General features: G+C 39.1%; 5 protein-coding genes across 7 annotated transcripts; 4 read left to right on the forward strand and 1 right to left on the reverse strand.

Moving 5' to 3' along the window:
- The first annotated feature begins 980 nt into the window (after positions 1–980).
- LOC131015544 (uncharacterized) lies at positions 981–4,268 on the forward strand. Its single transcript, XM_057943960.1, has 4 exons — positions 981–1,490; positions 1,623–1,778; positions 2,307–2,684; positions 3,261–4,268. The coding sequence occupies exons 1-4, from the start codon at positions 1,116–1,118 to the stop codon at positions 4,179–4,181; spliced, it is 1,830 nt and encodes a 609-aa protein (XP_057799943.1). The 5' UTR covers positions 981–1,115; the 3' UTR covers positions 4,182–4,268.
- Positions 3,188–7,029, reverse strand: LOC131015545 (uncharacterized). 2 transcript variants are annotated; one of them, XR_009098569.1, is made up of 5 exons: positions 6,578–7,029; positions 6,368–6,482; positions 6,160–6,274; positions 5,120–5,980; positions 3,188–4,182 (listed from the first exon to the last, which is right to left on the reverse strand). XR_009098569.1 is itself a non-coding variant. In XM_057943961.1 (4 exons), exons 1-4 carry the CDS (start codon positions 6,676–6,678, stop codon positions 5,322–5,324), a joined length of 990 nt encoding a protein of 329 aa, XP_057799944.1. In that variant the 5' UTR covers positions 6,679–7,029; the 3' UTR covers positions 3,188–5,321. The 2 variants fall into 2 exon arrangements, 1 of the variants encoding a protein (XP_057799944.1); XM_057943961.1 differs by having other exon boundaries at positions 3,188–5,980.
- A 2,490-nt stretch (positions 7,030–9,519) lies between these two features.
- LOC131015546 (glycosyltransferase BC10) lies at positions 9,520–11,168 on the forward strand. The gene has a single exon (XM_057943962.1). The coding sequence runs from the start codon at positions 9,877–9,879 to the stop codon at positions 11,068–11,070; it is 1,194 nt and encodes a 397-aa protein (XP_057799945.1). The 5' UTR covers positions 9,520–9,876; the 3' UTR covers positions 11,071–11,168.
- A 1,108-nt stretch (positions 11,169–12,276) lies between these two features.
- On the forward strand, positions 12,277–16,022 carry LOC131015547 (uncharacterized). The gene is made up of 3 exons (XM_057943963.1): positions 12,277–13,171; positions 14,102–14,954; positions 15,039–16,022. The coding sequence occupies exons 2-3, from the start codon at positions 14,559–14,561 to the stop codon at positions 15,888–15,890; spliced, it is 1,248 nt and encodes a 415-aa protein (XP_057799946.1). The 5' UTR covers positions 12,277–13,171; positions 14,102–14,558; the 3' UTR covers positions 15,891–16,022.
- Positions 16,023–19,944: 3,922 nt separating this feature from the next.
- On the forward strand, positions 19,945–22,888 carry LOC131015548 (putative clathrin assembly protein At2g25430). Of its 2 annotated transcripts, none has more exons than XM_057943965.1 (2): positions 19,945–20,466; positions 20,679–22,888. In XM_057943965.1, exon 2 carries the CDS (start codon positions 20,711–20,713, stop codon positions 22,622–22,624), a length of 1,914 nt encoding a protein of 637 aa, XP_057799948.1. In that variant the 5' UTR covers positions 19,945–20,466; positions 20,679–20,710; the 3' UTR covers positions 22,625–22,888. The 2 variants fall into 2 exon arrangements, with proteins under 2 accessions (XP_057799948.1, XP_057799947.1); XM_057943964.1 differs by having other exon boundaries at positions 19,946–20,466; positions 20,674–22,888.
- The last annotated feature ends 1,061 nt before the right edge of the window (positions 22,889–23,949 follow it).

Raw genomic sequence — 23,949 nt, forward strand, 5'->3', positions numbered from 1 at the left:
CCCACTCATTTGATTAACATTATTAAATAAAAACGTGTGAAACTAGACTATAATGTTGAACAAAATTTATTTAAATATATAATTAATGTCCAACTCAAAAAATATGAATATATATTTATAATTAATGTCTTAGGTGTTATGGCCATGCGACAAATTCGCAATGTTGAATGAATAATGATATATGGTTGAAAAATAATTATATTTGAATCCAGAACACACCTATATATGAACTCGTGAGTCAAAACAATTACGTTACAAATTCATTCATTTCATAACATAAAATTAAAGTTATTCACTAGATGAGTTCATTTCTTACTTATCTAGTGGTTTTTTGAGTAAAGTGATTATTTCTAATAATCTCTCTAAATTTTTAGGTTTGATTTCTTTTTCTTTAACTATACAACTTTATTTTGACATATCTGTTGAAAGATATTAGAAGATATAAGATATAAATAAGATAAAAGAATTTGAGCATATTACACGGAATCTACGTCAAAAGATCTATGTTGTCATAGGACTTTGAGAATTTCAATTTTGATGTAATAAAATAAATTTTAATTTCTCCCACGTTGTAAGAAACCCCCCAAATCTCTCCAAAAAATACGTATTTCTACCGCATATTTCCTCAAACATAAATTAAGCGTATCTATATTTACCCGTATCCCACCCTTCTTACCATTTCCCTAATTTCACGCCTACATCACGTGCGGAAATTCCCTCCCGCGTCCACTTGTCCTCACGCCATTGGCTCCCTGACGATCCCGACAAACTCTGCGCCAAATAGAAGTACAACTGTGTCTCGACACCCGACCAACCGCCACACGCCACGTCACATCCTGTTCCTCGTGAGGTACGACTTCCGACGTGGCGCCTCCCCATTGGCTCCATCGTCGCCTTCCAAAATTTTGTACACGGTTGCTCAGCTCCTATTTTCTTCGTAAAATCCCCTTTTCCTTAAATAAATAAACATTTCTGTTTCCTTCAATTCCGCAATTAAAAAAGATATTAGAAAGAAATAAAGAATATTTCAATCGAGCAAATCATTCAATATATTTTTTTTTTCCACAACTTCTCATTTTTGTTTTATTTAGAGAGAGAGAGGGAATTTGTCGGAGATGGCGGTGAAGATGAGGAAGTGGTCGCCGTGGCCGCCGGCGAGGAAGTTTGCCGTGGCGGTGAGGCTAATGAGGCTCGAGGTATTGGCGGAAGACGACGGCGGCGGCGGCGGAGATGATGAAGACGGCGGCTCCGGCGAGGCGCAGAAATTTGTGGCGATCAAAATCAAATGGAAAGGCGAGCCGAAGCTTTTCCCGTTGATGCCGCCGTTTCAGCCGAGGAAGAAAATCGAGCAATCGAGCCACAAAATTATGACGAAGAATTGCGGAATCGTCGAATGGGACGAGGATTTGTGGTTCGAAAACACGTGTTGTTTCTCGGTCGTATCGGATAAGAAATTCGGACCGTGGGAGATCGCCTTCAATGTTATATGCGTAAGTATGAATGATCAATGATCGTTTTTTGTTTTTGTTTTTGTTTTTGTTTTTCGTTTTTCTTTTTTTTTTGTGTGGTTTGCAAGCTATTATTAAAAATATTAAAAAAAAATCGATGATTTTTGGAAATAGGGGGAGAAGGTGGATTCGAAGGCGAAAATGTCGACGATAGGAGGAGTTTCGATTAATATATCGGAAGTTATTTGGAAAATGGAGAGTTCTTCCATAGAAGAAAAGCTTCATCTCAATTTGCAGATTGATGGAATTGCTAGAGACGCTAATCTCACGGTAAATTTGAGTTCTATATTATTTGCTTTTTTTTTTGATTGAGTTATTTAAAACGTGCTCATAGAGTAATGTCGCGGGCACAAATTATTGAAAAAATAGTTTGTTTGGATGTAATGATCGTTTTTCATTATCATTTAACTAATAATTTGGTGAAGAAATTCATGTTTAATAGTAGAAATGAGCCAAACTTGTGTTGCATGTGAACATGGTGTACTACTAGATGTAGAAATTTGGGTTGATGTAATTGATTATGAAACTTAATTAATTTTTTTGAAAGAATTAATTTCAATGCTTAATAAAATTAAATTAGATGGGTGGATAGTTAACTAGTCTTTGTTTGAAATTTAATGATTTGAGTTATTGCCTAGCTAGTTGAGATTAGCTGCGTTGTCTCGTAACATTAAGTATTCATCTTTGACTATGATATGCCTTGATGGCATATTTATCTAGATGTTTTTATTTTAATTTGTAATCAATTGTGTTAAGCAAAATTTTAGCCTAGTTTTAATATGTGAAAATGTTTTTTAGGTGATGTTCAACTTTGTTGAGATAAGAGAATCCCAAGATTCGTCGGCAATAAGCCGAACGAAATCTATCGATGTGAAATACTTGCATGCCCATGAGCGCAAAGACAACGTGAGGGCGAGGAGGAGATCGTTGAGCCTCGAAGAGGTGTGTTTGGATGAGCCGGACACGGCACATGCCAAGTCGAGGGGCCCGGTCGTCGGGCTCGAGCCGGACAAGAAAGACCGATGGTTTACTTGGAAGAGCAGGCGATTTAGTTTCAAACGAGCCAAGACTAAAGAGGATAAACTCGAGGTAAAAGTCGATAACCGCAACGATGAGGCTCGGATTCAATCACCTAACGTTTCTTCGATAGACTCCTTCAACGACTGCTCATTGCAGGTATATATATATTTCTTAATGTTGAAATTCAAAATGATCATGTGTTAAATCTAATTTTATGATGTGTATATTTGAGTTAAAAAATAGCTACTAGTATATGACTTGGTAAAAAAAATTGCATAGTTTAGCATCATGCCGTGCTTGTTCTTTCACTTGTTATAACAAAATAATTTGTACGGTTATTTTCAAATTAAAGCTCAAACATCAAATAGAATTACAAATAACCTGAAATATTTATTTTCAAAAAAAAAAAAGCCTGAAATATTTTTCTAAATGTTAAAAAAAATCTACGAAAACTCTTTTAAATTGTCTGAAAATTGTAACTCAGGCTATTAAATTTAAGTGAACAATTCAAATAAGCATGGACTATATTTGTAATATTTTTAAATTTCAATTTAATGATTACAGCCGCATTGTCTAGTTTGACTTTTCTAAGCAAGAGTATTGACTTTTAGGCAATCACAAACACAAACCAGCTCAATTCGATGATAATAATACTAATAAACAGCAAGAAAAAGTATTTACTTGATTTATTTTAATCTATTATTGAAGCATTTTAGTTGTATCTTCTTACAGAGAGATGATTCGAGTTCAGAAACAGCGTACCAAGACAAGGCAGCTTGTCTGTGGGAAGACAAGGAGGTGATGAGCAGAGATGGCCGAGCGAAGCTCAAGGCTCCGTTTTTCTTCGCGTCGTTCGACCAACGGAGCGACAAGGCGGCCGGGGCGAGCGCCTGCACGGCGCTGGTGGCCGTGATCTCCCACTGGCTCCACTCGAACGCGGGCGCCATGCCGGGGCGGTCGGAGCTCGACGACCTCATAATGCAGGGCTCCTCGGAGTGGCGGAAGCTGTGCGACGACGCCGCCTACGTCAACGACTTCCCCAACAAGCACTTCGACCTCGAGACGGTCCTGAGGGCCGACATCCGGCCCCGGCCCGTCTCGATCTCCCACGACGAGTCGTTCGTCGGGTTCTTCGGGGCCGAGGCGTTCGACTCGCTCAAGGGGGCCATGTCGTTCGACGACATATGGGACGAGATCAGCCGCGGCGGCGGCGGCGGCGGCGGTGGGGACAGGCCGAGGGTGTACATAGTGAGCTGGAACGACCATTTCTTCGTGATGAAAGCCGAGGCAGACGCGTACTACATCATCGACACGCTGGGGGAGAGGCTCCACGAGGGGTGCAACCAAGCGTACATGATAAGGTTCGACGACAAGGCCGTGATGACGCAGAAACACGAAGCCGAAGGGGACGACGAGGTGATATGCAGTGGGAAAGAATGTTGCAGAGAATTTATAAAAAGATTTCTCGCAGCCATACCGTTGAAGGAGCTCGAAGAGGAAGAGAAGAAGAGCGCCGTCTCTTACTTCTGCCTCCATCAACGGCTGCAGATAGAGTTCAACTACAGCTGCTTGGCCTCATCCTCCTCCTCCTCCTCAACATCATCTCCCCTTTCTTCCCTAACCACATCGGCATCTTCTCCTTCGTCCGATTGAACTGTAAATCAATGTTTCACCAATAAAATGTCAAAAATACTACACAATCAAGAAAGTAATAAAGGGTTCCTGTCTTAAAAGTTTGAAGATGATTTGTTCAATCGACATCGATAGAAATGGAGCTGTCACTAGCAATAAAGAAAGATGCTCAAGGAATGTAGGGACCTACAAACTCAAATACTTCAGACAAAGTGAAAAACTTTAACTATCTCAAATAATTTATATTGCTATGTCTACTTTTTTCTCTAGTGGTGTATATTGGAGATAGACTATCCCACTTGCTTCTCAGATACAATTTCTGACAAAATATTAACAAATTTCGGATAGGGTTGTTGAGTCCCTCCGAGAACATCCAAGTGGAGCGATGGGTCTAAAGATTAAAACGATAAACAGAGAAATGATTGTTCAAGCAAATTTTGCGGACATATTAGGCCCACAATGTATCCACTTGTATCAGCACAATCGAAACAAGAAACGAAAGCATGATTTAAAAACACTCATATAAATAAAAGTAAGGGTAATGAAAATGCTATCCATTCTTTCAAAATCCACTTTATCACCTTCCAACCTAATAAAGCATAATGCAGAACTTAAACTAACTATACTTTTTTTAGATGTAGGAGGGACACACTATCCCGAAGCTTCATCCCAATATATACTGTCGGCCAAACGCCGGTAGTGAAACGAATGGAATGTCGTTAGCCTCTTCTTGCAGCTTGCTTATAAAGATGTCCATTCAAAGCAAAGCAAAGAACTATAGTTGCTTCTGCAGTTCATTAGTCATCTAAATTACACATTGAGTTTTTAGGGAAATATTCGAGCTATTCTATGTCTGCTGACGAATCCTAGAACTTCATCTGAGTTAATCCCTCTCTACGGATACACACGAACTAGTAATTCACATATTCGATACACAAACTAATTAACCTAGAATGTACCTTATAAAAGCAGATTTCTAATTACAAAAGCATCGGAGATCATCATCCGCTTTTGAGCATGCTCTCTTTCCTGCCACGAACAGAGCTGCACCTGCTGATAGTAACTGCCATTCCTGCTGTATCCTTGTAATTTATACTCGTAGTCATCTCTAACGTCAGCATATTATTCTCATCAAAACAAGCCCGATCGAAAGATTGCGGTTCATTCGTTGAGATGGCTCTTGAATTTGCCATCTTCCACTTGTAGGGACCCACTATTCTCAATACTAGCACGAGGAACTACTAAAGAACCTAGCCGCAATGTTAGGTCACAGTCGACCTCCTGCTCTTTTTCTGAAGCAAGTTCACAATTGGATGGACAACGAGCGTTCAAAGCATCAAGCTTTAAGGTGGGGAAACTTCGTTGGGGACCAATTTCACCACTCTCCATAAGCTGGGGATTCGGAAATGAAGCTGAGTTCGAGCCATCAGGTTGAAGATGATCACTATAGTGCAAAGGAAACACATGCCATAGGTTCGTTGAGGTAGAAGTTTCTCCCGATGCATGATGGTTATCACTTGGACCACAATTGTTCGGCAGCATGACAAATTTCTTGACATGACCAGGATTTCTTGTCTGAAAACCACGATCGTGAGCCTTGATGCACGAAGGTAAGGGATTCTTGGTGTCGAATGTCGAGAACTGTGGGCAATGGAGGATGAGGGGGCTAATCTTAGCAAGACTCCCATAAATTTCGGAGTTCAAATTGCTGTCAGCAACAAAGGCACCCTCTACATTTTCTGGCCTAAGGTAACATCTAGGCAGATCGTTGCGTTGGCTTCTCGATGATCTCCAAGGAGTGCAACCCAAATGCAATGCAGCTGGTCGTAGCAGAAACAAGAAATAAAGATTATATTTTTATCATGATTTTCTTGAATTTCTTGGGACATTTTTCCAATACCCAAGTTGAACACTACCTCAATCTACAAACTACATATACAAAATCCACAATATCTTCTAAAAATGAACATATATATGAACATAGAGAGTGTTAGCACACCTTCAATACAAGGCTGCAAGAATTCCCCAGTTTCAGAGCTCTCATCCCTTCGGATTATGATATCAATCGCATCATTCACTCTTTCCCAAAGTGTTTCAAGATTAGAATACTCAGCCTAAACCAAGCAAAAGGGGGCAAAAATCTGAAGTGGGTGCATAATAAAAGAGCAATCTTGGATGAAATTAAGGGCCATAAATGATAAACCTACCACAGAGTTTGCTTTACAATACATGATTTCTTCAGCTTTCAACACAACAATGGGGAGTTTCTCTTGCCACTCTCTGTTCTTCCTAGTAGCTGAGCAATGGACCTCATTCACAATCCTACCAAAACAATCCCCCAAAAAATACACCTCAAGAACACCTTCAAAACACACACACACACACACACAAGAAGGAAAGGAAGAGAGAGAAAGTACCTGAAAACTTCTTGAATTAGTGAACCCCTAATGGGGTGGTGCCTATCACTATGCCAAGCTCTTCTCACACACTCAAAGGGTCTTGGGCCTGGCCTTGGCATCCTTCCAAACAATCACACCTACAAAAAGAGGCTTCTTTTGCTTCTGCTGCTTGTCTACTTTCTCTACCTAAGAAAAAGAAAAATGGGTGAGGAGGAGAAGAAGAAAAAGAAAAACACAGGGTTTAAACAGTGAGTGAAATGACCCCTCCTCCCCCATCCAGAAAAATAAATAAATTAAAAATTAAAGCTTGATTGAGAAATTATGGGCCCTTTGCTCACAGATTACACTCAAGAAAGCTTTTTTAAAATATTTTTGTAACAAATCAATTAATTTTGAAAGAGGCAGTGGTGTGGTGTGTGTCCCCCACAGAGCCACATGCCAGCTTCCTAAAGCAAGAGATGGTTCATCTCATAAAAATCATCATTTTTTGTCACTGTCGGTGCCCCCTAACCCCAGCCTCACGCTCGTCGGCGGCGATGCATTGGTGAGATTCGAAATTGTGATTTTTCGATTGCTAGAATTTGGATTTTGAGCTGAGGTGAATTTTAATAAAAAAAAAAGAGGTTCTATTCTAATTTTCCCTAATGTCATTTAAAAAAAATTGTTGCAAGTTAAGAATAAAAAAAAATTACTATATTTTAGTGTTCCTATTTTTTTTATTCGTTCATATTTTCTAGAATTGAAAAGTTATTGTCAATTAATTTTTTATAATGATAGTATCATAAATATAAATTTGAGGGAGTAGGAAAAAAAAATAAGCCGATAGGAACAATTTCCATCTTGTCATTTGCAATAATTTGGAATTTGAGATGAGGTGAGTTTCAACAATTTTATTTTTCTAATTTTCCCTAGCACTATTCTGTGTGTTTATTTGTTGCAAATTTATCATAAAAATAATAGGGATAAAAATTATTTTTTTATTTTTATCACACTAAAATTGAGTGGGTAGGGAAAAAATGGTGTAAAATTTTCCTTCATGTTTGAGAAAAAAATATTCACCCACAAAATTCAATTATAAGAACTAACTAGAATCGAAATTAAAAACAGATATATAGGTATGATACGTCAATTAAAATGATACTATTAGATTTGACAAACTATATAAATGAATTAATAGTCATCTTTGACTGTCATAATTAAAGGTATCAGTCTAATTAGCTAGTGGAGCAGTTGAGCACTAAGACAGTTCTAAATAATAAAACATGAATATCATGTTATATATGCAAATAATTCTCTCAATTGAAATTCATACCACCAATTACGAGAACACACACATCGAATATACTCCTATATGTTTATATTTTTATGAGTCTTTGAAGAAAGTAAACATAGTGTTTTACTAATATAAATATATAATCAAAGAGATATTAATCAATCAACGAGATAATATATTATTGTTGTCTAATCGAATAATTTACTTTTCTATTGTCAAGTAATGCGTGGGAGAAATTAGATGGATTAAACATATTTTAATTAAATTGAATATTTTTACGCATTATTTATTAAAAGTGGATGATTTAAATTTTACTTCTTCTAATTTTATACCTTTATTGGTGTATTTAATATACTAGTACGCTCTCCCGTGCGATGCACGGGCTACGATTACACTAAAGCATCAATATAACTAAATTAATAGCCTTCATTTAATATAATAATTTTGGCTCGTAAAAGTCCAAATCGTATATTATTAAATTGTTATATAAATAAATAAATAATTTGTACACATAATTAAATAAATATATATAATATTTTAAATTATAATTTTAAGATATATAACTAATATTTAAATTCTAATTTTAAGATATATAACTAATATTTTATTTACAGATTCATATTAAAATTAATACAAATTTCATCCTCCCTTAATTGCATTAAAAATTACTGGAGTTTAAATAATTATAATTAAAAATCTTGTAAATTTTTCTATAATGAAAAAAATGACATATGCTTATGTTTGTCTCCAATAAACGAAAATACAATGAAAATAGAGTACGATATTCAACATTATAGATAAATGAGAGCGAACAAAAATTAATTTTAATATTTTAATCGATCATAACTTAATAATCTCAAAAAACAAATTTATAATCTTTATATCAAATTAAAGACCTTTTCACAATCTTTAATTTAACATCCATTTTGAGCATTATTTTTATAATAGAAATTAATGATTTTTAAAAAAGAATTAAAAAAAAAGATAGAAAATTTGGAGGGAAAGTTTATGAGGAGAGGGAAAAATTGGAGGTAAACAAACTCCTCTTTTATATTATATATAGATTATAGTTCCATATGATTGTGGATCAATTATATTTCGAGCCCAAACAATAAATAATATTGGACCTTCGTTTTGAAATGTAACACAACATGCATTTGTACCCAAACACATTACTAAATGTATTTATGCTAAGCCCGTTTGTGTGTAATTCGATACTTTTCTATCATCAGAAATATCACAATTATTTATTTATAATTATATATCTAAAATATAAAATTTTAAAATATACACCTCTATATCAATCTTGGAAGTATAATATGATTTTATGCTTAAAATTGATGTGTAAATCCGATTCAATTTTAAATCGAGCTTGATTAAAATATAGACTCGATATTTTTTTAGCTTAAACGGCCCATTTCAAATCGATAAAACTACAATATAAATTATATTTCGGGCGATGATATTTAATATTATAAAGCATATTATAAAATACCACGATATATAATATGCTTTAGTAATTATTCGAGGCTATAAGCATGCTTTTCTTCCCATCATCACGATTTAAACCATCCATTAAAATAAGCCACATAAAAGAAGGACTATATCCATTGCTCGTGACCCCACACAATTTAAATGTTTCACTTTAATATATACATATACATTACTTTTTGCATGCAAGCCATTTGTCTTTACACACCACAAAATGCGATACAACTTGTGACCTCAAATACCATTATCCAAACATATCATATTATCCTTCTTGAAATTGAAAAAGATAAATAAATATTAATGTGCACTTAATTAATAGGAAGTAGTACAATACTAAACACAAAATCCCAAACTCCAAAACAATAATCAATACTTTTGAAAATACTAGTCTTTTCCATTAATGTTTTTTTGTTTACAAACTCATTTTGGCTGCTCGTAATTACTCTCATTTATTTCTTGTGATTTAATCTATTTTCCATCATATATAAAAAACCCCTCCAAAAACCCTCCTTCACACCACCCCCACCCCTACCCCCACCCCCTTCTAGAAACAATGCTGCCCCCCACCCCCCTCTCCCTCCTCTGCGCCATCCTCCTCTGCCTCCCCCTCGCCGTCATCTTCACTTTCACCGCCCCTACCTCCACCACCTCCGCCGCCGCCGGAGGCGGCGCCGCCATTTCCCCACTCCCTATCACTATAACTCCCACTCCAACTAAAAGAAGCCTTGCTCCAACAACAACACTTCTACACCCCAACAGCAAGAACCTCACCACGGCGGCGGCGGCAAATTATACGCCGCCGCGGGCTCCGCCGGCGGAGGACGAAGCTGAGGATCAAGCCCTGTTCAACTTGGCTTCCCGGGTCGACCCGACTCCGAGGCCGGTGAAGAAGGTGGCTTTCATGTTCCTCGCCACCACCGCGCTCCCCCTGGCGCCGCTGTGGGAGCTCTTCTTCTCGCCCGCCGCCGCGGGGAGGTACAACGTGTACGTGCACGCCGCCGCCAACTACAGCGGGGCGTTCGCGAACCGGACCATCCCGTCGGGGCCGACGCGCCGCCACACGCCGAGCCTGATCGCGGCGGCGCGCCGGCTGCTGGCCCACGCGCTCCTCGACGACGGGGCGAACGCGATGTTCGCCCTCCTCTCGCCGTCGTGCGCCCCACTCCACTCCTTCAGCTACACGCACCGCGTGCTGACGCGGTCGCGGCGGAGCTTCGTCGAGATCCTCCGCGGCGAGCCGGGCGCGCGGGAGCGGTGGGCGGCGCGTGGGGAGGACGCGATGCTGCCGGAGGTGGGGTACGACGACTTCCGGATCGGGTCCCAGTTTTGGGTGGTGCGGCGGAGGCATGCTAAGGTGATCGTGCGCGACAGGAGGCTTTGGTCAAAGTTCAGGCTGCCGTGCCTGCGCGACGACACGTGTTACCCCGAGGAGCACTACTTCCCTACGCTGCTGAGCATGGTGGACCCGCGCGGGTGCACGCCCTGCACCCTCACGCACGTGGACTGGAGGGACAGCCGCGGGGGCCACCCGCGCACCTACGCGGCGGATGAGGTGGGCCCCGAGCTCATCGGGGCCCTCCGCCGCAGTAGGCCGAGGTACGGCGACGAGAGATCCGACGACGGCTCGAATTCGTCCGTCGCCGTCGGGAGGAGGAGGCGCGACCCGTTTTTGTTCGCGAGGAAGTTCTCGCCCGGTTCACTGCACCGGTTGATAAATATTGCAAATGATGTTATCTTTAAAGATTGATTTTTTTTAAAAAAGTTTTGTAATAATGAGAGTATAAAGTATAGTGTGATCTTAATAAAGCAACCAAAGGCGGGACAAACCCGTGCTTTTGTTTTCCACCATTCTTTCAAATTTCCCTAAATGAATTCTTTATATTCATTCTATGTTAAATAAATACTCCCTCCGTCCGCCAAAAGTAGACTACTTTGGCTGGGCACGAGATTTAATAAAATTGGTGATGATTTTAATGTAGTGGAGAAAGGGTCCCACCACTTTATTAGATGTGTGGTTGAGATTGAATTTGGGGTGGTTTTTTTGTAAATAAAGAGTGTTTGTAAGGATAAAAGATTAAAGTGGGTGGTGGGACCATTTCCATAAAAGGAAAGTGGTATACTCTTTGCGGACGCCCAATATAGTAAAAATGGTCTACTTTTGGCGGACGGAGGGAGTACTACTTTAAAGAAAGTGATTCAATTCTTTATGGACATAGAAGGAAATTAAATTTTTGTTCGAGGTACAAAGTTGGGTTTCAAATTTCTTAGCTTTTGTTGGATTGGGCCAACTCAAATTACAAAATACCTAAAACCAAGCTATGATATTGTTTGGGCCATTTATAGAAGGTGGCCCATGATCATTGTACAGCTTATTTTGATGGGAATTGGACAATGGATCTACTACATAGAAAAAAATGTATATATATCATATATGTATGTATTTCTTTTAGAAAGAAAAAAAAATGTTAGTCGCTCCGTCATTCAAACATCTTTCTTTTTTTGTTAAATCCCTCAAACTTTTCTCTTTTTATTTTAATCCGTCTTCCAAACATCTTCCTAACCTAATTTTAAAAACAATTTAACTAATTATTACACTTACACTTTTCGTGGAACTATACGCAACTAGTTGAGTATTATTTTTTACTATTCCCTTCATCCCATTATTCATGACATGTTTTCCTCTTTGGGCTGTACCATTATTCATGGTCTGTTTCTATTTTTGATAATGATTTCACACTACAAATATATGTGATTTCATACACATTTACATATTTTTACACTATAATTTTATTCTCTTAAATATTCATGTCTAAAAGAAATAGGCTATGAATAGTTGGATGGAGTATATAATAAAAGTAAATTGTTGAAAGTAGAATTTATGACTCTTGTGTATACAAATTGAGTGACTCCATCACCGACAGCTACCGAAGGAGGGGAGAGTCTACACTACACCAAGTTTTTTACACTCCCACTGTAAGATGTTGCCACGTGTTTTGTCCTACCAAACCATTTATTTTTCTGAAAATTTTTGTAAACCGGACGGCTTTTACAAAACCACCGGTTCACATGGTTTGTCATTCACATACCACGTCTCGATTAAATAACATGGTTTTCGTACATTATAAAAAATTGTACCCAGTTGTAATTCGACACATCTGCTTTGTTGATTTAACGTAACAATGGGTAGTCTTAGTTACTTTTCTTTCATCCAATTTTGTTTTTATGTTATATATTAACTATAATCTTTTATTATTTCAAAGAAAAATTGAATTACTTAATAAAAATAAAGAATTCAAAAATCTCATAATGCAATTTCGAAACTGAAGAAGAAATCCCTTGCCCCAACTCACTCATCTCTTCCGGCGAGACACCTCCGCCCCAAGCCATCCTTCCGGCGGATGACCACCAAAATCAGCCGCATAACATATCCCCAACCCCCCAACCGTAACCCAGCGCCCTTCCTCCCAACAAATTAGCCGCATCCCATTCCCTCCCCCAAACAGACCAGCCGCAATCACCTTCCCCCACCTCTAAATAAATCAGCCGACGTCCTCCCCCCTCCGGTGGGGCCCCAGGAGGTCACACCCTGTGTCAGCCCCAACCCGTCCCACCGCCCAGCACTAGCAGCTGCTACTTCTTCCCTTCCGGTGGTCCTGTCCCCGGAACAGCGCCCCAGAGGCCGCCCAAAGTCGACCTCCCTCCCTGCAACAAGCCAACGAGTGACGAAGCCCTCCCTCCACGGAAAATCGATAATGAGTAGTGACACCAAATCTGAGCCAGATGAAGGGGGGAGTTCAGTGTCGGCGACGTCGGAATCAGAGAAGGAACTTGTGGAGCCGCTTCCTCCGGTTCGTAGTTTTCGACTTTTGATATTTGAACTTGTTTATCATGATTTGGTGTTGTTTATGCTTTTGAAATTAGTTTACATCTTTTAAATTAATTAATTGGCAGTGTACATTTAAGAGAACCGATTGAGCTAACTATCTCAGCAATCCCGGAAGTAGAATGGGACAAAAAAAATGTTTCATTCATTTCGTAGTCAAACTAGCATCAGAATTTCCTATGTATCTAGACTTTGATTTAAGCTGTAACAAGCACCATTAATATACATGCAATGAAGTACATAGGTAACGTGGAAACTAAGATGATGAGAAACTAGCCTTTATTTGCTTCGAGAAAACATTAGAGTGGAAGCATATATGTCTTGCTGATACATACATACGGCCATGATACAAGAATGTTATCTCAAGATAGCATGAATACTTATGTACAACCACCTGAAGAACATCATTTGCAACAAAAAACTAAAGTTATTACACCAATTTAAAACAAGGTATAAAAGTGGATTTTCAAAAAAGAAAAAAATATAAAAGATAAGGCAGGAGAGTCTGGAAATGGAGTCCACCAACTAAGCATGTTAAAATATAATTATTAAATTTACCTCATCTGGGAAGAGACTAAATATCGTTTGTAGTGGTCCATGTTTCTGAAATTAGTGCTGTTTATACTTTTGAAATTAGTTTACATGAACAATAAAATTTATAATGCTTGAATGTAGTGGGTCTTAGATCTTGAGTCTTCAGAATTGATGAAATTGAAATTTCACTATGTATATGGCATTGTTGAAGTTCTTTTTTACACAAGAGGCACATAGCAAGATACACAGTAGGGAACACAGTTGTAGAAGTTCTTTCTGTTAAATCAATAAAGTTTTGATTGCTTTCAACTCGATTAGTTTCTTACTTTCATCATATTAATACAAATGTTTTTCATTACAGCCTAGGTTTGCATGGACAAGGCCTCTACTCCAGTCGTACAGAGGAGGAGGTATTAACCTTTACGTACGATCAGAGATTCTAAATCAGATACGTCACACATTGCTTACGATCGGGGGTGATGAAAAGGCTGTTGACAAGTTTCGAGTTTCACCATTGGGTCGTTTCATTGATTTGAGGAGGTCCGGGAGTGCAAACAATGCGCTACATTATTTGTTGGCGCATGAGTTGACTGACCCCAGCTTCCCGGATCATGAGAAGTGGTTCCACGTCGGTGGAAAGGACATTCGATTTTCAATGCAAGAGTATGCTCTTGTGACTGGATTGGTATTTGGGGGGGGAGACTGGCTTCAATCCAAATCTTCCTCATGTGATTCCACAGGATGGCATTTTCTATAGACATTTTGGGGGTCGTCGTACCACGGTTCACAAGCTGCGTGATGCATTCTGTAGTTTTCAGATGGGCAGAAACATTGATGACTACCTCAAGGCAGCTCAATTATTGATGTTCTATCAGATGGTGTTGTGTCGTGATGATATTCCCATCGAACGATGGGTGTGGGCGTTAGTCGAGGACATAGAGGAGTGGAACGATTTTCCATGGGGCGCTTATTCATTCCAGGTCTTGTGCCACTACATCAGTCTCCTCCCAAAGAAGCCAGAGCATATAGCCAACAAGAAGAAGACTTACCATTTCTTTGGACCAGTATGGGCTTTGCAGATTTGGGCATACGAGGCTATTCCATATTTGGGGCACTTGTGCGGGATCCGAGATAGAGAGGTTAAGTATCCTCGATGCTTGAGGTGGACCACTACATCCTCTGCTGCTGATTATCAGCATTTCTTCGAATATGATGTAAGACTTACCATAATTTAGTTTTTATTCTTGATTGATTGCTTGTTGTATATATATTAATTGTTTTTCATTGATTTTGTTTAGCTCAAGGTGAATGCTACTTTGGAACCTGATGAGTGGGAGACAAATGAGTTGTATTTTCTTAGTCTGGATACCCAAAATCCGTTATATGTGCGGTATGTGCCTTCTCAGCGCCACGCTTTTAAGAAGGGGCCTATTGTTGATCGAATGGCGAAGACAGCCGACAAAATGAAGTGTCGTGACACTTCCAAGGTTCAAGAATCGAGACATCACACTAAGCATACACGATCTTCACAGCAGCCAATCGTTGAGTCGGTTCGTCGTCAGACCACCAGAGCTGCATCAAAACGACGACGAAAGACGTCTCCATATAATGAGCAACGACGAAGTGAGTCTGCGCAGGAGGAGCCAAAGCCTCAGTTTATTTGTTGTCAGCACGGACTTCCCTGCAAACACTCACGTGAGGATGAGGATATTTTATTATCACGGTTGGGACAGAGAGTAGTTCAACATTTACTGATGGACGATTCTGAGACCGGGTGGATAGCTCGTCTTGCTCAGAGAGTGGCTGAGCACACCAGGCACTTCGTTGCCCCTAGAAGATCGAGCCCTCCTCCAGTACATGACCAACACGTGGATGATGCTTCTCATATATCAGATCATGACCAGCAAGATCCCATTCAGGTTCGTCGCTCCAGTACTCCACAGTCTGCTCATGTCAGCCATAGACGACCTAGGGCATCTCCAGTGCGTGATCTCAATCAGCCTCGCTTATCTGTTTCTCATCATTCTGCTCGAGGTAGCCTACCTAATAATTCTGTTTCCCAACGCTCTGCTGAAGGTAGCCACATGCGTGATGCGACTTTATTGCAAGTGGATACTGCCGAGTCCCACTGTGGACGAGGTCTACCTTAGCAAGTATCGCTATCGCATTGCACGTAGATTATTTTCTCTAGGAGTAGCTCGTTGATTTGCGATTGTTTTTTTAACTATTTTTGTGCATTTCTCAAACTTTATGGTAATCAGTCTATTATTTAGTTATTATTATGTTTTGATATGTTGATTGGATGAATCGTGCAGGAAATTTGATGGGTTAAATAAATAATTATACAACGAACATGCTCAAAAAAATTTCTTCCAATCGGGTTATCAACTGTGTAACTGGCAGTGTAATTACCTGTGTATGCAACTGTGTAGCTAAGAACACTAGTAGAATGACATAACCGTGTAACTAATTGTGTAGATGTCACCTGACTGTGTAGTCAACTGTGTAACTAAGAACACCAACCTTCAAACTTCTTTATTAATATTTCGATAAAATATTCAACACGCACCTTAGATCATGTTAATCAATATATTGAAAGTTGTAATTTTACCACTTAATTATATTCCATGTTCTAACAATCAATAATTAACGATTATTTGATGTTGTAAGTATTTGAAAGAGTTATTTTGTTTCAAGAAATATCTTCAATATATTAGTGGAGAATAGGTAATAGTCTAATTATTAATAGTTGATGCACAATTCATACTTGTGATTTTTTATCAGAATCATCAACTTTAGTGATGTATACTTATAATTGTTTTAGGGTATCCATGCACGCCAATTGCTCAAACGAATCAAACAGCTATACGAGACATACACGGTAGGGGACACAATGTCCTACATAGTAGAATGACATAACCGTGTAACTAATTGTGTAGATGTCGCCTGATTGTGTAGTCAACTGTGTAACTAAGAACACCAACCTTTAGAGTTCTTTACTAAAATGATTTTTCGATAAAATATTCAATACACACCTTAGATCATGTTAAATAATATATTGAAAGTTGTAATTTTACCACTTAATTGTATCACATGTTCTAACAAATCAATAATTAACGATTATTTGATGTGTTGTAAGTATTTGAAAGAGATATCTTGCTTCAACAAATATCTTCAATATATTAGTAAAGATACAGATAATAGTCTAATTATTAATAGTTGATGCAAAATTCATACTTGTAATTGTTTATCAGTTGCATCAATTTTAGTGATGTATGCTTATAATTGTTTTAAGGTATCCATGCACGTAAATTGTTTAAACGAATCAAAACAACTATACGAGACATACACGGTAGAGGACACAATAACTTACACAGTTGACTACACAGTACCATACACGATTGCATACACAATTATATTTGCACTAATCTTACTTCGATTTCATAATCCCCAATTGATTTTCCACTAATCTTACTTCGATTTCAATACCCCCAATTGATCTCCAACTAATCTTTACTACTCCCTCCGTCCACGAAATGAGTACTCATATTTCCTTTTTCGTCCGTCCACGAAATGAGTACTCATTTCCCTTTTTGGCAAGTGTACCCCACACATCTATTTAATTAATACACTCAAAAAGTGAGACCCTTAAACTATTCACACTACACTCCATACATTTCTTAAAACCCGTGCCGTCCACAAATGGGTACTCATTTCGTGGACGGAGGGAGTATAATTTAGTAATCTTCAATTGATTTCCCAATAATCGAACTTCGATTTCATAAACCCCAATTGCATTTGCACTAATCTTATTTCGATTTCAAAATCCCACTTGCATTCCCACTAATCTTATTTTAAAGTACGATTCTCATATTATATAACTTAGAATTAAGATGAATTAACAATGTAGATGTCTCATGACCGTGTAGTCAACTGTGTAACTAAGAACACCAACCTTTAGAGTTCTTTATTAAAAAGAATTTTCGATGAAATATTCAACACACACCTTAGACCATGTTAATCAATATGTTGGAAGTTGTAATTTTACTACTTAATTATATTCCATGTTCTACCAATCAATAATTAACGATTATTTGATGTTGTAAGTATTTGAAAGAGTTATTTTGCTTCAAGAAATATCTTCAATATATTAGTGGATAATATAGGTAATAGTCTAATTATTAATAGTTGATGCACAATTCATACTTGTAATTTTTTATCAGAATCATCAACTTTAGTGATGTATACTTATAATTGTTTTAGGGTATCAATGCACGTCAATTGCTCAAACGAATCAAACAGCTATACGAGACATACACGGTAGGGGACACAATGTCTTACATAGTAGAATGACATAACCGTGTAACTAATTGTGTAGATGTCGCCTGACTGTGTAGTCAACTGTGTAACTAAGAACACCAACCTTTAAAGTTCTTTATTAAAATGATTTTTCGATAAAATATTCAATACACACCTTAGATCATGTTAAATAATATATGTTGTAAGTAAATGATTCACTTGTTATTTCAAAAATATCAAAATATAATTATAAATTTTAAACTTGTATTTGAGATGTAAGTAAACGATTCACTAGTTATTTCAAGAATATCAAATTATAAATATAAGTTTTAAACTTATATTTGAGATGTAAGTAAGTGCTTCACTTGTTATTTCAAGTATGATTAGGGTAAATTAAATTGAGATTCTCAAATTCGAGTATGATTAGTGGAAATTCAATTGGAGATTCTCAAATTCAAGTATGATTAGTTGAAATTCAATAGGGGATTCTCAAATTCAAGTATGATTAGAAGAATTTCAATTGGGGATTCTCAAATTCAAGTATAATTAGTGGAAATTCAATTGAGGATTCTCAAATTCAAGTATGATTAGTGAAAATTCAATTGGGGATTCTCAAAATCAAGTATGATTAGTGAAAATTCAATTGAGAATTCTCAAATTCAAGTATGATAATATTATTATTAAACTATATTAAATCATATACTAATATTAACATATATTTATTTGTTATCAATTAATCTAACTCATTAATATTAAATTTTTATTATATTAGTATTAATTTTATATGAATATAAAAATAAACACGGGATGCAAATGCTAGTTGGTCTCATAATCAACAATAAATAATTATATTTTCTTAAGTAATCTTTTTAAAATGTAAGCCAAATGTGATAATATTTTAAAATACTAAATTAATTATTAAAACTAACTAAATATATAATCATAATAAATACAAAATGACTAATTTGACCCAATTAATTATGGCCATTTAGCACTACCATTCTGTAAAATGTGTCCGACAGAGAGAATTTATATATGGGCGGTCATATAATGCTCCATTTTCTGACGGCCTCTGGGGCGCTGTTCCGGGGACAGGACCACAGGAAGGGAAGAAGTAGCAGCTGCTAGTGCTGGGCGGTGGGACGGGTTGGGGCTGACACAGGGTGTGACCTCCTGGGGCCCCACCGGAGGGGGGAGGACGTCGGCTGATTTATTTAGAGGTGGGGGAAGGTGATTGCGGCTGGTCTGTTTGGGGGAGGGAATGGGATGCGGCTAATTTGTTGGGAGGAAGGGCGCTGGGTTACGGTTGGGGGGTTGGGGATATGTTATGCGGCTGATTTTGGTGGTCATCCGCCGGAAGGATGGCTTGGGGCGGAGGTGTCTTGCCGGAAGAGATGAGTGAGTTGGGGCAAGGGATTTCTTCTTCAGTTTCGAAATTGCATTATGAGATTTTTGAATTCTTTATTTTTATTAAGTAATTCAATTTTTCTTTGAAATAATAAAAGATTATAGTTAATATATAACATAAAAACAAAATTGGATGAAAGAAAAGTAACTAAGACTACCCATTGTTACGTTAAATCAACAAAGCAGATGTGTCGAATTACAACTGGGTACAATTTTTTATAATGTACGAAAACCATGTTATTTAATCGAGACGTGGTATGTGAATGACAAACCATGTGAACCGGTGGTTTTGTAAAAGCCGTCCGGTTTACAAAAATTTTCAGAAAAATAAATGGTTTGGTAGGACAAAACACGTGGCAACATCTTACAGTGGGAGTGTAAAAAGTTGAGTGTAGCATAGACTCTCCCCCGAAGGAGTGCCGAACTCAAACCACATAGTGCAAAGGACAACATAAGTTTCCTCAAATGTCAGCATCACTCTTCAAGTAGTGAAACACACATTATATTTAATATCATACCATCTAAATTAACCCATCCCAAATTTTGAACTACAAGAGTGGCAGTTATAATTAATTCAACACATCAAGAATTCAAGTGAGAGAGAGAGAGAGAGAACCTAGCGGCAACTCACACCAACTGTACCACCGGCCCATCTAATTTCAGCGATATGAATATGTGTATATATATTTCCGATTAATCAAAATCGACGGCCGCGATTCTCCCGGATCTCACCCCGCCATTTAAATCCACCTTTCTATTCCCCTCTTTTCATTTTCCAATTTTTAATTTTTTCCCATTCTTATACCTTTCTCTCTCCCCAAGTTCGGAGCAAATCTAGAGAGAGAAGCGCCACCTCCGCCGCTGATTCTAGCTCCTCCCAAACCCCAAACCCCAAATTTCACACATCACACACTTTACTGCAGCTGCAGCGGACCTTTACCTCATTTTTTTGTTAATTCTGTTTGAGCTGAATTTTCGCGGTCGCCGCCGTCGGATCTGAAATAGTTTGATTTTTGGAAGGTGAATAAATTGAAGGCTCCATTTGTTTAATTTTCGTCATTTTCTTAACCGGAAGTCTGTGTTTCCGTTGAAAAACGAGCTGGAATTTTTTTATTTTTATTTTTATTTGATTTGATTGAAATTGGTTGGTTAAGTTGCTGGAAATTTGGGATCTTTTGGCGGAATTGACTATAGCGAGTGTGATTTTGTGGTTTTTGGTGTTGTTAGCGTAGGGCGTCGACGAGATCGGCCAAGGATCAGAGCCATGGCGCCGAGCACAATACGGAAAGCGATCGGGGCGGTGAAGGATCAGACGAGCATCGGGATTGCTAAGGTGGCCAGCAACATGGCGCCGGAGCTGGAGGTTGCCATAGTCAAAGCCACCAGCCACGACGACGATCCGGCTTCGGAGAAGTACATAAGGGAGATTCTCCAGCTGACCTCGTTTTCCCGCGGCTATGTCAGCGCCTGCGTCGTCGCGGTGTCTAAAAGGTTGGGGAAAACGCGTGATTGGATTGTGGCCCTCAAGTGTTTGATGCTTATTCATCGATTGCTCAATGAAGGAGATGCCGTCTTCCAGCAGGAACTCATGTACGCTACTAGGAGGGGGACGAGGTTGTTGAATATGTCTGATTTCCGCGATGAGGCCCACTCGAGTTCTTGGGATCATTCCGCTTTTGTGAGGACCTACGCGCTCTACTTGGATCAGAGGCTGGAGATGATGATTTACGAGCGGAAGCAGAGCGGGAATGGAGGTGAGATTGAGAGATCTGGAGCTAGAGATGATAGGTATAACTATCGATCACCACCGGGATCGAACAGGGGCAACGGATACGAGTATAGTCACGAGTATCGCGAGGAGCCGTATGGAATGCGCAGATCAAGGTCGTCTGGTGATGTGAGAGAGTCGGCGCAGGAGAGGAAAGATGCTACTCCTCTGAGGGATATGGCGCCCGAGAGGATCTTCGGGAAGATGGGGCATTTGCAGAGGTTGTTGGATCGGTTCTTGTCTTGCCGGCCGACGGGTTTGGCGAAGAACGAGAGGATGATTCTGGTTGCGCTGTATACTATAGTTAAGGAGAGCTTCAAGCTGTATGCTGATATCTGTGAGGTCTTGGCTGTGCTTCTGGATAAGTTCTTTGACATGGAGTATCAAGATTGTGTGAAGGCGTTTGATGCTTATGCTAGCTCGGCGAAGCAGATAGACGAGCTCGTCGGATTCTATAACTGGTGCAAGGACATTGGTGTGTCGAGATCATCCGAGTATCCGGAAGTTCAGAAGATTACTGGGAAGTTGTTGGAGACGTTGGAGGAATTTGTGAGGGATAGGGCGAAGGCGATGAAGAGTCCGGAGAGGAAGGTGGAGGCGTTGCCGGCTCCTCCTCAGGAGGAGGAGCCGGTGCTGGATATGAACGAGATTAAGGCACTGCCGCCTCCTGAGGACTATACGCCCCCGCCACCACCTGAGCCCGAGCCTCCTAAGGCTGCCGTTCAAGAGGGTGATCTTTTGGATCTAAGGGATGAGGGAGTGACTGCTGATGATCAAGGGAATAAGTTTGCTCTCGCGTTGTTTGCTGGCCCGGTGGCCGACAACGGGAATGGCTCGTGGGAGGCGTTCCATTCGAATGGGGAGTCGGAGGTGACTTCCGCTTGGCAGAATCCGGCTGCGGAGACGGGCAAGGCTGATTGGGAATTGGCTCTTGTCGAAACCGCTAGTCATCTGTCTAAGCAAAAGGCTGCGATGGGTGGTGGATTAGATCCGTTGTTGTTGAATGGCATGTATGATCAGGGAATGGTTAGGCAGCATGTGAGCACTGCTCACTTGAGCGGCGGGAGCGCCAGCAGCGTCGCGCTGCCGGGCCCCGGGGCGAGTAAAACCCCGGTTTTGGCACTCCCTGCGCCGGATGGAACGGTCCAGGCTGTCGGACAGGATCCATTCGCCGCGTCCCTAAGCATTGCGCCTCCTTCGTACGTGCAGATGGCCGACATGGAGAAGAAGCAGCAGTTGCTGGTGCAGGAGCAGATGGTGTGGCAGCAGTATCACAGGGACGGCATGCAAGGGCAGACGAGCCTAGCCAAGATCGGGGCGGGCGGATATCAGCCTCCGATGCCGTATGGAATGCCGCCGGTGAACGGAGTTGGAGTGCCACCTGCTGGTTACTACCATGCTCCGTACTGATTTTACTGATTTCTTGGTAAATTTTTCTATACAGTAGATTTTACCAGTGTTTAAAATCTTGTATTTGATGTGATTTTGCTCAAATTTGTGCATCACTTTGGGGAAGAGAGAGATTGAGGTGAAGAGATTAGTGATTGTGGGGATTTCAATGCTGAGGGTGCATCTTGTTATTATGTCTCTTGTTTTTGTAATATTATTTGGGATTTCAGGTGCTTGTTCTAGAACACTAATCCTATTCTTTTTCTAATATGGTGATTTTGTGTATATAGATGTAGCATTAAGCTTATTTCTACTAATACATTATGTTTCTAGATTAGTATATCAAAGTTTTCTTTCTTTGGAAACAATATCATGAATCACTTGGAAGCATGTAAAGCATGGAGGGATTCTCATTTTTTTGGAAGCATGTAAAGCATCTAGCAAAGTTGAAAGCTTGAAATGGACACTATTATAGAATATGGATTTGTTTTTCCATTTCAATTGAATGGGATTTTAGAAGAATTTCTTTGCTTCCATTACATGTTGACATGAATATTGTCTTAGTCGTTTGAATTATTCTTGTTGGAAATTGAATGGGCTTATTTATCCTTTTCTTTTCTGTGTTATTGGAATTCCATATTTTGAGGTGAAATCTTGGGTTGATTGTGGAAATTGATTTCAACAAAAGCTGCTATTTGGTGCCAGGTTGGAGTTGGAGTTGTACAGTACAACATCGCTGTCGTTGAATTGGTGAAAAATTAATTTAGGTTGATTAGGTGAGAGGGGTCGTCTGTTTTGGTGCTTAATTATTTTTCATTATGAATGTGACGTGTGGACGGTTTACAACTCAAAAACTAAATATCTAATTTTAAATTAATTTGGGTTTCGAAAAAAATACTCCCTCCGTCCGCAATATCGTTTTCACATTTGCCATTTCGGTCCGTCCGCGATATCGTTTCCACTTCCATTTATAGAAGTAGGGTCCACAAACTTCCACTCACAACAATTGTGGGACCCAAACTCCACTCACTACATATCCACTACAATCCACCACTTTTCTTAAAACCCGTGCCGTCCACAATGTGTAAACGATATTGCGGACGGAGGGAGTAAAAAATTCAAATTGAGTCAGTGACAATTTTATAAATAAAGACAAATCAAGGTTATAATAATTGATGCAATATTCAAAATCAATTTTAATTTAAAAATGCATGATACTAAATTAGTTTCCCATTAATCTTTTACTTTTTAAGGGAAGGTATACTACAAGAAGGCAAAAATTATGAATTTAAAGATGAATAAATTTATAAAAAAATATAAATACTTGGTATTTAAAATTAAAAAAT

The sequence above is a fragment of the Salvia miltiorrhiza genome, chromosome 3 (genome assembly GCF_028751815.1).
Source record: "Salvia miltiorrhiza cultivar Shanhuang (shh) chromosome 3, IMPLAD_Smil_shh, whole genome shotgun sequence".
In the NCBI taxonomy this organism is placed as follows: domain Eukaryota; kingdom Viridiplantae; phylum Streptophyta; class Magnoliopsida; order Lamiales; family Lamiaceae; genus Salvia; species Salvia miltiorrhiza.